Here is an 11,991-nt window from a genome sequence, read left to right on the forward strand (position 1 = left end):
CTACATCATGTTGTCATTCGTTTAGATTAATGCTCTTGCATGAACTATTCTGCATGATAAACAGCTGTCTTTTATCAAAGTAACAGGTTTTCATCATTTGCAGCGTATAGTTGTTGATTTCATCAGCAGATTTACATGTAACAGAAACCAGGTTGTTTCTAATGTGTTTCTAATTTGTTTTGGTCTATGACTGCACTGTATTTGAAACTGCTTTTGACATTCTAGTTTGAATGATTGGGTTTAATGTTACATGGAAAGGATTTTCAGGTATACTGACACTGTGATTTGTCAGTCACTCCCTCCACTGACCACTTCCTTGTTAGACTGAGAACTGGCCACTTGCTCACTGACCCAGTTTGGGAATGAGAAGTAGTAGTCTTCTGCCTTAAGGCAATATCTGCACACACACACACACACACACACATACAAGAATAAGGCTACAATGAGTCCTTGTTTTGAATTCTTGTTGTGGATCCATGCCATGTTTACACCCAGTCTTCACACTAGCATGAACAGAGAGAGTTTTCTGAATATTGTTGTTCAACTATTTCAATGGCGCTTACTAAGGCTAACATAATCAAAATAAGTGTAGTTTGTTTGGAAAAGACATTAAAAATATAATGCAGACTCCACATCATGTAGCAGAAAGCCAATGTATCACTGTGTGCTGAACTGGACCACAGACAACTATTGTAGGGGTAATTCAAGTGATTAGTACTGACTAGCGAAACATCTTTGGTTCATTTATAGAGACTTGTGGAGGATTCGGTTGCAGTCGGCAGCCCTCGCTGGGTTTCACAGTGGGCCAGTTTAGCTGCTAATCAAATGAGAACAGACCCAGAGGGCTCTGGGGCAGAACCACCGGCTTTTGTCCATCAAGAGCGAGGTAATTTACTGAATTGTATGAACGTATCGCCCAATAACTGGTATTGCACCAATGAATGGTACAATAATTTAATAGCTTATATCTTAGAATTTAATTTTATTCAGTTCAGCATTGTCATTATATCACAATCTTGTGAGCCAAACTGCTCTATTATTTATTATGTATTTTTAATGTATATGTACACTACCGTTGAAATGTTCTCTTTATAACAGTAATATTGTCAAAGAGAAGTCTAGTTAAAACTGTAATATTGTCAAATATTACTACAGTTATGAATAACTGTTTTCTATTTTAATATATTTTATTCCTGTGATGGTAAAGCAGAATTTTCAGCAACTACTACTCCAGTCTTCAGTGCCATAGAATTTTTTGTCACACTTTATTTTAAGGTCCAATTCTCGTTATTAACAAACCATTAAATATGATTTTTGCCTCAATAAACTGCTAATTTGCTGCCTATTAATAGTTAGTAAGGTACTTGTTAAATTTAGGTATTGGGTAGGATTGTATGTAGAATATGGTCATGCAGAATGTGCGCTTTATAAGTACTAATAAACATCCAGTATGTTAATAATTGGCATGCTAATAAGCAACTAGTTAATAGTGAGAATTGATCCTTATACTAGTGTTAACGATTGTTTTTTTGTAGCATTATAAATTAATTACTTTTGTTCTATTTATTACATCCTAGCTGAATGAAAGTATTAATTACTTAAAAAATTAAAATCTTATGGAGCCCAAACTTTTGAACAGTACTGTATATACGGTTGCATTTAATATATATTTTCTTTTCTTACTTCAGATGGTGATGCATTTGAGGCCGGCATATCTATCAAGAGCACTGGCTCCACTACTTCCAGCCAAGCTGAGCGCAAAAGAAGGACTCTACCACAGCTTCCCTCAGAGGAGAAGATCAAGCGCTCTGAGATTGGTGAGAAGCAGGACACAGAACCCCAAGAAAAAGAAAGCCACAATGACCATAAAGGTGATGGCGAGTGCATTGGCACTCTGGACAACAAGGACGTTGTGTCTAGCCAATCCAAGGGCATCCAGCATGACGGGAAGGCAGGAAAACAGTCATCTGTGCGCCCCCTGGGAAGTGGAGAGAGGAGAGCATCAGAGGAGAGTCGCAGGAGGCGTTCTGAGGACAAGAGTAAAGAAAGTGATGGGGAGAGGTCTGGGAAGCCGCTGGTGAGGCAGGGTAGTTTTACAATTGAGAAGCCCAGCGGTAACGTCCCAATAGAAATGATTCCTCGCATCAACCGGCAGAATGGAGGAAGGGAGCGAAGCGACTCGGTGGGCAGCATGGACACGGCGACTCTTCTCAAGGACACTGAAGCTGTCATGGCTTTCCTTGAGGCTAAACTCCGCGATGAGAAAAAGTTGGACCCGGTAGTGCCCCCAGCCTGCCCTTTATCCCCCGAATCCGATATCGACACGGCCAGCACGGTCAGCCAGGCGGCAGCCGAGGGCGATCGAAAGGCAGTTCAGAAGCGTCGATCCCTCAGCAGCCTTTATAGAGAGAAAAGCAATGCAAGCACCACATCGAAAACCACAACCAGCGCAAGGGAGCGTCTTGAGAGGAAAACAAAGTCCAAGACCACAGAAAGCCGCTCAGATACTCGTCGTTCAGTACAGACGTCCTCCCGTGGCCGCCAACTGTCCCAAGATCTCACTGATGACGATCAGACTTCCTCGTTAGCCATCTCAGACATCCTGTCCTCGGATCAGGAGATGTATTCCAGTCGCTCACTCACCAAAGGTCACTTCACCTCTACCGAAGACCTTTTGCAGTCCAAGCTTGATACCAGCAAATCCACAAGGTCTGCAAAACCTAGCAAGACACTGCAAACTAGCACCGCAGCCCTCGCGAAACAGGCTGGTCTTCCGCAGCCCCGTCCCACGAGGGCGTCCCTGTTGCGCAGGGCTCGGCTTGGAGACACGTCGGATACGGACCTGGCTGATGCGGACAGGGTCTCGGTGGCGTCTGAGGTGTCCACCACCAGTTCCACTTCCAAACCACCGTCGGGGAGGAAGGCGCAGTCACGCATCGACATGCTAGCGCAACCACGGCGCACAAGACTCGGCTCGTTTTCAGCACGGAGCGATTCGGAGGCCACGGTCAGTAGGACCACGGCGACACGGCTGTCTGCAGAGACGGCACTTCGTCTGGGACTGAGAAGCCCAAATCAGCAAGCACCGGACAGCAAGCTAACTGCACGCATGAGGGCTAATAGTGTCTCCAAACTAACGGACCCCAAGCCGAAGACAACACCTGTCAACAGCGCCCCATCAGGTGAGGAGGAATGCAATAGTAATATTAATATACTCGTGTAGCTGCTGCATGTTTGGAAATGTTACTTAGCAGGTGCAGAAAGCAGAAGTGAGGTGATTTGCCAATTTGAGATAAAGAAACAGATCAGTACTGTGTTTATGTAGTCTGACAACTCACTATTCAGGTCAACAAGTTTATATCTATATGTACAATATATATAATTTAAGCAGGGCTTAAATTAGTGTACTGACAGAATGCTGTGCTGTGTCAGTTTTGCATTTTTAGGATAAAACTATAAAGTTGTTCTAACTTTTGGAGAATTGTGAATTCTACAATACAGCTATAACAATAATGACACCATCATGAACAATTACGTTAGAATCACTTTCAGAATGATTTTTTATGGGCTGATGAACAATAAAAACATCAGAGGGATAGTTACATTTACATTACATGTCATGTAGCAGATGCTTTTATCCAAAGCAACTTACAAATGAGGACAATGGAAGCAATCAATATCAACAAAAGAGCAATGATACGCAAGTGCTATAACAAGTCTCAGTTAGTGCACGTAGCAAGGTTTTTATTTTTTTAGTTATATAATAGTTAGCTCATCCAAAAATGAAAATTCTGCCATCATTTACTCACCATCATATATCATATCAAACCTGTATGTGTTTCTCTCTTCTGTTGAACACAAAAGAAGAATTTTGGTAACCAAAAAGTCGACTTCCATAGTATCGAAAAATATTTGGAAGATCGAGTTATGATACTCTGTATTATAATTAATATGTATATTAAAATTAAAAATGCACAAATGAACTGTTAACACAATCATCAAGATCCGTTTCAGAAAAAAAATGGGGTGCATTTTCATTCCAAGTCATTAAAATAACTATTTTCTGTTAAAAAATCTGCAACCTATAAAAACTACACAGTTGTCTAGTTGTTTTAACTAAGTTCTTAATGAGACATTTAGCATTCAGCAGATTTTAGCAGTGCATTTTTCTTGTTGTTTCATGTGGACTGGATCACTTGTCATTAGTCATGTTTGTCTGTAATTGTCTGTCTCTGCATGCTTGTGATATTTATAAAGATCCCATTTTACACAGAAACTCAACTTGAGCCTGAAAGTGTTCTTGCAGAGGAGGAGCCCATGGGTACTGTAACATATCTGGGCTCTGTGTGTGTGTGTGTGTGTGTGTGTGTGTGTGTGAGCGCTGAAACTAAAACTTGGCATGCTTTTAAATCTTAGTACAATCTATGTGTTATTTCATTATTTTATTTTTTTCACTCAGCTGTGATGAAAAGGATCTCAGTTTGTTTGCTTTCACATTGGCCTACTAATATTTAAGTGCTTTAGAGGAAAGATTTTTAAGGATATTAGCAGATTCAGTGGTCTGAGGGAACTGAGTAATGAATTATGTTAATATTAACTGAAATGATGGCTTCTTAGATGTTTGCCCTTTAATGCCACACAGTCAAAATCAGAAAGTTGTGTCTCATACGCTGATGCAAGCACTGAGCAATAAGAAATGAGGGTCAGTGGATGTTAAACACATACCCCCTGGTGGCATAAAGTTAAAACAACATGACAGCAAACAGCTTTGCAGGCGCAAAGAAAACATTCATTTCAAACGCAAACATCCTGGAGTTTATGAAGGACACTTATTTTGAATAAAACCCAGAAACTTTACAGTGCCAATCCAGATCTTAACCAAAACCATCATCCCAAATATCCTTTTCATCACTTGCTAGTGTCATATTTTAGAGATAGTTGGTTAGAAGAGCTTTGCTGTTTGATCTCTGCAGGATAGCTGCAATATTCAACTTCTTTTGTGCTGAGGGGTTTATTTTAAACTTTTTAGACATAATTTTAACTACAGTTCATAACTACTCCATCCCCAGTTGAAACAAGGTTTTTAATGAGAACTGTGTACAGTAATATAAAGTACAAATACAAACTTGAAGCACCAAGAAGATTGTTATACTTGAATTTTAAATACAATAATAGATATTTTCCATGTTTATAAACCTTGAGCCAGTGGGGAAGAAGATTTTTGCATCATGTAATAGAGATACAAGCCGTTTGAAGACTGCGTGTGTAATGCTGACAAAAATACTCATACATTAACTGCTCTTAAAGGTCTTTTTGAAATATGGATACCTGTAGCCATGCCCTCAATTCATATGGAACTTTATTGTTCGATATTAATTGTGTTTCTGTAAGCATTTCAGTCATACCTCTCTCTTTTTTCAGCCACTAACCGGTGGAGACGGCTGCCTCCTGAATATGCCTCTACCTCTGAGGATGAGTTTGGTTCTAACCGGAACTCTCCCAAACACATTCGCCTACGGCCGGGCACCACCCTTCGCACCAGCAGGCTGGGTGGTCCCGCTTCGGTCACGACTAGCCCTGGGGGTCTCCTCCTCAAGAACAGGATGAAAGAACAGGAGGAGTACATACGAGACTGGACAGCCCACAGCGAGGAGATCGCCAGGTACTCATCAACTCCGTGTCCTTCTTATACACACAAAAATATTATTAAAGTGCCCCACAGTTACTTGACACAAAAACTGTATGTAGTTATCTTTATGTTATGCTTGACTGTTCTTTCAGTGTTATCTCATGAGATATTCCTTAGATTTGAAGTAAACATTTTTTGAAAATCAGAAAAAACGTAGGCTGTGATTCATCTCAGAACCGGTTGCTGTGCTTCAAGGTTTAGATCTCTTTAATGAAAAATCTTCTGAAATCTCTGTGGAAAAAATGAATAGGTGGAATGCATTGAGAAGCAAGGCCACTGAAAAAGTGGGCGCTCAGTGCTGGCGTTACATGCAGGCATATAGTCGGTTATCTCAGGAGATGTCCTCATGTAGCATTAGTTACAGCTGGAACAGCAATAAGAGAGACTGTCTTCAAATCCACTGCTGCAGGGCAAACACTAATGTAAGCTGATCACAAGCTCGCTCTTTCACACATTTTCATATTGTTTTTGACATTTTAGTTAGTTTTAATCTCTCATTAACCCCTTATTTCCTGTTCGCAAAAAGCTAAAGTTTTTAGTTACTAGCTAAAAATGCAGTGTTTGTGGTTAATTGACTCTGTAAATGCCTGTGTCCAGTAACTGTGGGGTGACCAAAGTAGTTTAATACAGCTGCTCATGTGATCTCAGCAAGGCAACCCATTCGGTGTAAAATCTGATTTTATTAGTCTACTTTTGTGACTGGTGTCTTTATCTTAATGTGAGTGGACATAATGTTATTCATTCATTTATATGTGTAATATGTGACCCTTGACCACAAAACCAGTCGCTGGGGTATATTTGTAGCAATAGCCAAAAATACATTGTATGGGTCAAAATTATCGATTTTTCCTTTATGCCAAAAATCATTAGGATACTAAGTAAAGACCATGTTCCATGAAGATATTTAGTAAATTTCTAACTGTAAATATATAAAAACTTCATTTTTGATCAGTAATATGCATTGCACCCTCAGATTACAGATTTCCAAATAGTTGTATCTCGGCCAAATATTGTCCGATCCTAACAAACCATACATCAATGGAAAGCTTATTTATTCAGCTTTCAGATGATGTATAAATCTGAATTTCTAAAAATTGACACTTAAGACTGGTTATGTGGTCCAGGCAGGGTCTCACATAAGTTTATATGTGTTTTAAGGAAGAATAAAATACTGTGTGAATTTTAATAAATTTTTTCACACAAAAGCAACACATTGCATCTTTAGCAACCTACATGCCATATATTTGTTGTTTGTTCATGTAGCAATACTGCCACCTTGTGGTTATTATAAAACCATTTAAATATTTCAACACCAGAATAATTAACATCAATCAAAGCCTAAATACAACAAATGTGCAATTAATATGTAATGAGCAATTCTTGATGTATTTACCATGTTATAATATTATATACACTAATGGAAAGTTTAGGTTCAGTAAGATTTTTTCTATTGTTTAAGAAAGAAATCTTTTATGCTCACAAAATCTGCATTTATTGGATAGAAACAATAGAACTGTGAAATATTGTTATAATTTAAAATAACTGTTTTCTATTTTAATATATTTTAAATGATAATTTATTCCTGTGTTGTCGAAGCTGAATATTCAGCATCATTACTCCAGTCTTCAGTGTCACATGATACTTAAGCAATTCTAATATTGATTTGCTGCTCGAGAAATATTTCTGAGGAAACCCTGATGCATTTTCTATGGGAATCTTTTCAAAAATTCAAAAGAAAAGAAGTTGTTTGAAAAAGCCACCTTTTGTAACAATGTAAAAGTTTTAACTGTCAATTTATCAGCTGACCAATTTAATGCGTCCTTGCTGCTTAAAGTACGAAACAAAAAACCATACTTATCCCAAAACTTTACGGTAGTGTATTTTTGATATTATAAATAATGCATGTGATGCATGTCATCCATACCATATGTTAATAAGTCGTGGAAGTCGGGGAAGTCGTGGCCTAATGGTTAGAGAGTCGGACTCGTAATCGAAAGGTTGCGAGTTCGAGCCCCCGGCCGGCAGGAATTGTAGGTGGGGGGAGGGAATGTCCAGCGCTCTCTCCACCCTCAATACCACGACTGAGGTGCCCTTGATGCCCTTGAGCAAGGCACCGAACCCCCAACTGCTCCCCGGGCGCTGCAGCATGGCTGCCCACTGCTCCGGGTGTGTGTTCACCGTGTGTGTGTGTGTGTGTGTGTGCGCATTTGTTCACTACTCACTGCTGTGTGTGTGCACTTGGATGGGTTAAACGCAGAGCACCAATTTCGAGTATGGGTCACCATACTTGACAATACGTCACGACTTTACTTTTTACTTTTTTTTTAATTTGCTATGGGATTGCATATATAAGCATGTGCATGAGTAGAGTAGGGACTACCTAATGTGAGTCTGTGTTGTTATTTGCATGATGTGTGTGTATTTGTGCACCCCTAGTCTAGACACCCATCTGAATGTTTACAGGTTATTTCCCTGTGTGCGCAGGATCAGCCAGGACCTCGCCAAGGACCTGGCTGTCCTAGCACGAGAGATCCATGACGTGGCGGGCGAGATCGACTCGGTCAGTTCCTCCGGCACTGCGCCCAGCACCACGGTCAGCACAGCCGCGACCACACCGGGCTCTGCCATCGACACCAGAGAGGAGGTATATCTCACTGCCTTTCACTAAACTGCATTACTCACTTTCAAGATGTTTTTTTTAGTTTGCATGGTGCTTCTTCTCAATGCGTTTCTTGTTCATTTCTGCAGCTGGTTGAGAGAGTTTTTGACGAAAGTCTAAACTTCAGGAAGATTCCCCCTGTAGTTCACACTAAAGCCTCAGAGGTCAATGGCAGACCAGTGGAGCTTCGTCCCCGAGCCCCGGACAGCCTGGACCCTCAGGCAGCCCTGCGCAGACGTACCTGGAACCGGGACGAGGTGAGACCGGTATGAACCACTTCTTTCATCTTTCAGGCTTTATGAATGTGTGTTCGTGAATGATTCGGCAGACTTCAGGTGAGCTATTTGTTTGTAAGTGTGCGTTTGTGGCTCCAGAGGAGAACGTCTTGTTCAGTGTAGCCTGGCATGTGAGTGGTGATGTGAAAACTGATATGGTGTGATTAAGTTGAATTACCTCAGTGTTTTATTGACTGGATGTTGTTTGTTTGGTAAATTATTGATTGACACGATCCTGATGGTTGTTCTTTTGCAGGCGGTGCTAGACAGTTTATTGCTGACATCGGTTTCCCAATTGTCTTCCAAAATCCGACAGTCCGTAGATAAAACCGCTGGCAAAATCAGGTCAGTCATAGAGTCATAGATGTGTACTGTGTCCCTCATTAAACCAAATTACATAAACGGTCATTTTATAATTGCTGATAATGTTACAGAAATAAAACAGTCTTACATTAAACCTACTATATATTGTATTAATAATTACTATATTGTATTTTTGATTTGATTTTAAAGTCACACTGAATAATTATAGAACTAAAAAATGTAATTTGTGTCATACCTAATTCAAGTTAATGGACACAAATAACTCCAAGTCATTTTATTTAACTTTTTTTACTTACATTGTCAAAGGTACTTTATTTCACAACATTTTGCTACTTCTTATTCTGTACTAGAATATAGTTAATGGAGCAGTAACACACATTTTCATGTGCTAAAATATATATATATAAAAATTTAAAAAATAAAATGCTTTAAATAAGATGCTAAATCAATATTATTTTTTGCCCTATAAATACTTTAAGAACATACAGATCTTGAAAGTTCTGGAATCATGAAGTTTATCAGTTTGAGAAGCCCTGTTTTAAAACATTACATGGTTTTCTATAGGAATGCACTGCTTATATTACAGTTTTACATTTTGTATACTATAACTGCTAAAAGCTATAAATGTAATCTCTGTTTTTTTTTTTTAAACATTTGAAACTATTTAAAACATTTAAGGTCAATTTAGTAATATAGCTTATTTTGCTTATTCGTATTTTTAAAGGATATTGTTCAAGGACAAAGACAGGAACTGGGATGATATTGAGAGTAAACTCTGTCTGGACAATGAAGTTCCACTTCCCAAAACTACAAACAAGGTAAGTCCCTTAATGCTGAATGTCTTACAGTAATATACATTGACCTGTACTCCTAATTATTCTTTCTACCATCTAGGATATTTCATCTATACTAACAGAGCTGAAGAGGGTAGAAAAACAGCTTCAAGGTAAGACTTACTCCATGTCTACACTAAATGCAACAGCGGCACAATGCAGATAAATTTAGCTCGCCTTAATAATCTAACATTTCTATTTTCGAGATGCTTTTTTTTTTATTTTATTTTTTTAGTATTTGATATATATTTATATTACTTCTGACTGTTTCATCAAAGTCAACTCATGATGTTTTTGGTCTAATTTAAATAATTATATGCAGATGTAGCAAAATAAAATACACACACCTTCACTCTTTCTGATGCGTCTCTATCCCTGCAGTTATAAATGTGATGGTGGACCCTGATGGAACCCTTGATGCTCTGACCAGCCTCGGCCTGACCAGTCCAACCACCCCCAAACCCAAAAGCAGTCCTGGGGGCGTATGGGGGCCTCTGCCCAGTAACGGAGCCCCTCAGCCGCCGCCAACAACGATCAGCCCCAGCCCAGAGAAACCCAGCGTAGGACTCAACTTCAACCGCACACATCCCACCGGAGAGGAGAGTGGCATCTCTAGCAAATAAAAAGACTTTCTTTTAGTAAACTGGACTAATAAAACTACATACTGTAACTTGTTCCTGAATGGATCTTATATGTGTATGTATAATGTACTATGTACCCTTCTACAGCAATCTGTATGAGGTCTGTTTGTTGTTTTACCCTGTAGTGTAACCTTTAGAATCACACCCGTGTATCTGGACTGGCCGCTTAGCTCGGCTAAGCAAAACCGCACCAAAACACACACAGCTGCATGTGACAGGAAGCAAGGCCAATGAACTGCCAGACGGATCCCTCGTGAACGGACAAAAACAACTCCAGTGCCTGTCTGCTCTCCTCTGAGCTTACCTTTCTTTGATAACACGTTCTGCACAGTTTACCAGACTGAATGCAACAGACTATGCGCAAACTCCTCAATTGTATTTTGAAATTTGTCTATTTAGATAACTGTAGTTTTTGACAAATGTTTTAATGTTACATTTTTGTGCATTCAAGCTATTCTAAATTAGCTTAATAAGGGTTTTGATTTTTATTTTATTTTTTGGAATGCAATGAAGAATTCCGTATCATTGGAATTTGAAATATCCATTGCAAGTCTCTGCAAAATTGTGTAGCTTTCAATTACAAAAACACAAAGAGAGGGAAAAATGCATGGCATGCACTAATGGACTGGTAAGCTGCACCCTGGCTAAATCGATTTTATGCTCCCTTGATCAGCACAGCCGAATCAGCCTTATGATTATAAGCGTGTGTCTACTAACATCCTGCATAGCCGGACATCTGTGTCTTCATGACGCTTCATGATACCTACTAGCCGCCTTCTCATGAAAATGTTCCACCTCTCTGTGTACGTTTACTGTGTCCTGTTTCTTTCCTTCTGCTGCTTGTCTGTATTTTGGGAGGATGTTGGTGTAAACCTGAACCACTTACTAGGCCTTTCTTTAGGAGCCCAGTAGGAAGAGTATTTCTGGCATATAGTGTAACTGTAGACTTAGACGATAGTGCAGACTGGTACCTGACAGAATACATACAGTGGGCTTTTTTGTGTGTTTTCTACATGTATGATGTCACTAAGTGCCCAGTATTTTCAGCTTAGTCTTTCGGTCTTTGAGGATGACAAGACTTGATTCATTGTGAAACCGTTTCATTTTGCACATCAAAGGCGTAATGTGAAATGAAGTAGTCAATTCAGGGCACTAAAACGATTAGGTCAGCACTAAATCCTGCTGTACTCTCTACAAGATGCCTTTCCAGTGGGACGCCCCTCTGACAAAAAAAAACCTGTATGAGAGGGTGGACGGCAGATAAAGTGCTTGTTTTTTTTATTGTTTTAATGTATTTTTTATTTATTTTTGTTTCAAAACATTTAATTATGGCACTTTTTTCCTTTTTTTACATAAGTTTGCATATTCTCAATAAAGGGGGGGAACAGCATATTAAAACAAGTTTTTGTTTAATTTCGAAGTGGAGTTGTGTGTTGTTCAGCTGAAATAATTTGATATTATATACAAAATGGTGCATTTAAAATTTTATTTACAAAAATAAATTCTCCAAATTGTATCTACAAAGAAGCAATATGAGCTAAAAAGGTTCAACACAGACAGCCGTACTACC

The 11,991-nt window shown here is 39.2% G+C and overlaps 1 protein-coding gene across 6 annotated transcripts in view; it reads left to right on the top strand.

Moving 5' to 3' along the window:
* Window positions 1-11,839, top strand: part of LOC306882525 (centrosomal protein of 170 kDa-like) — a 47,967-nt gene extending 36,128 nt beyond the window's left edge. The window contains exons 11-20 of one of the 6 annotated variants that reach the window (XM_079437210.1): window positions 751-886; window positions 1,689-3,182; window positions 4,274-4,321; window positions 5,422-5,662; window positions 8,174-8,333; window positions 8,438-8,614; window positions 8,880-8,968; window positions 9,672-9,765; window positions 9,842-9,893; window positions 10,162-11,832. In XM_079437210.1, coding sequence (XP_079293336.1) covers window positions 751-886; window positions 1,689-3,182; window positions 4,274-4,321; window positions 5,422-5,662; window positions 8,174-8,333; window positions 8,438-8,614; window positions 8,880-8,968; window positions 9,672-9,765; window positions 9,842-9,893; window positions 10,162-10,403 — 2,733 coding nt within the window. In that variant the 3' untranslated portion in view covers window positions 10,404-11,832. Of the gene's footprint in view, window positions 1-750; window positions 887-1,688; window positions 3,183-4,273; window positions 4,322-5,421; window positions 5,663-8,152; window positions 8,334-8,437; window positions 8,615-8,879; window positions 8,969-9,671; window positions 9,766-9,841; window positions 9,894-10,161 lie in introns of all 6 variants that reach the window. The other 5 variants (XM_079437213.1, XM_079437212.1, XM_079437211.1 and 2 more) reach the window with 5 other exon arrangements.
* The last annotated feature ends 152 nt before the right edge of the window (window positions 11,840-11,991 follow it).

Source organism: Barbus barbus, assembly GCF_936440315.1.
Source record: "Barbus barbus genome assembly, chromosome: 16".
In the NCBI taxonomy this organism is placed as follows: Eukaryota; Metazoa; Chordata; class Actinopteri; order Cypriniformes; family Cyprinidae; genus Barbus; species Barbus barbus.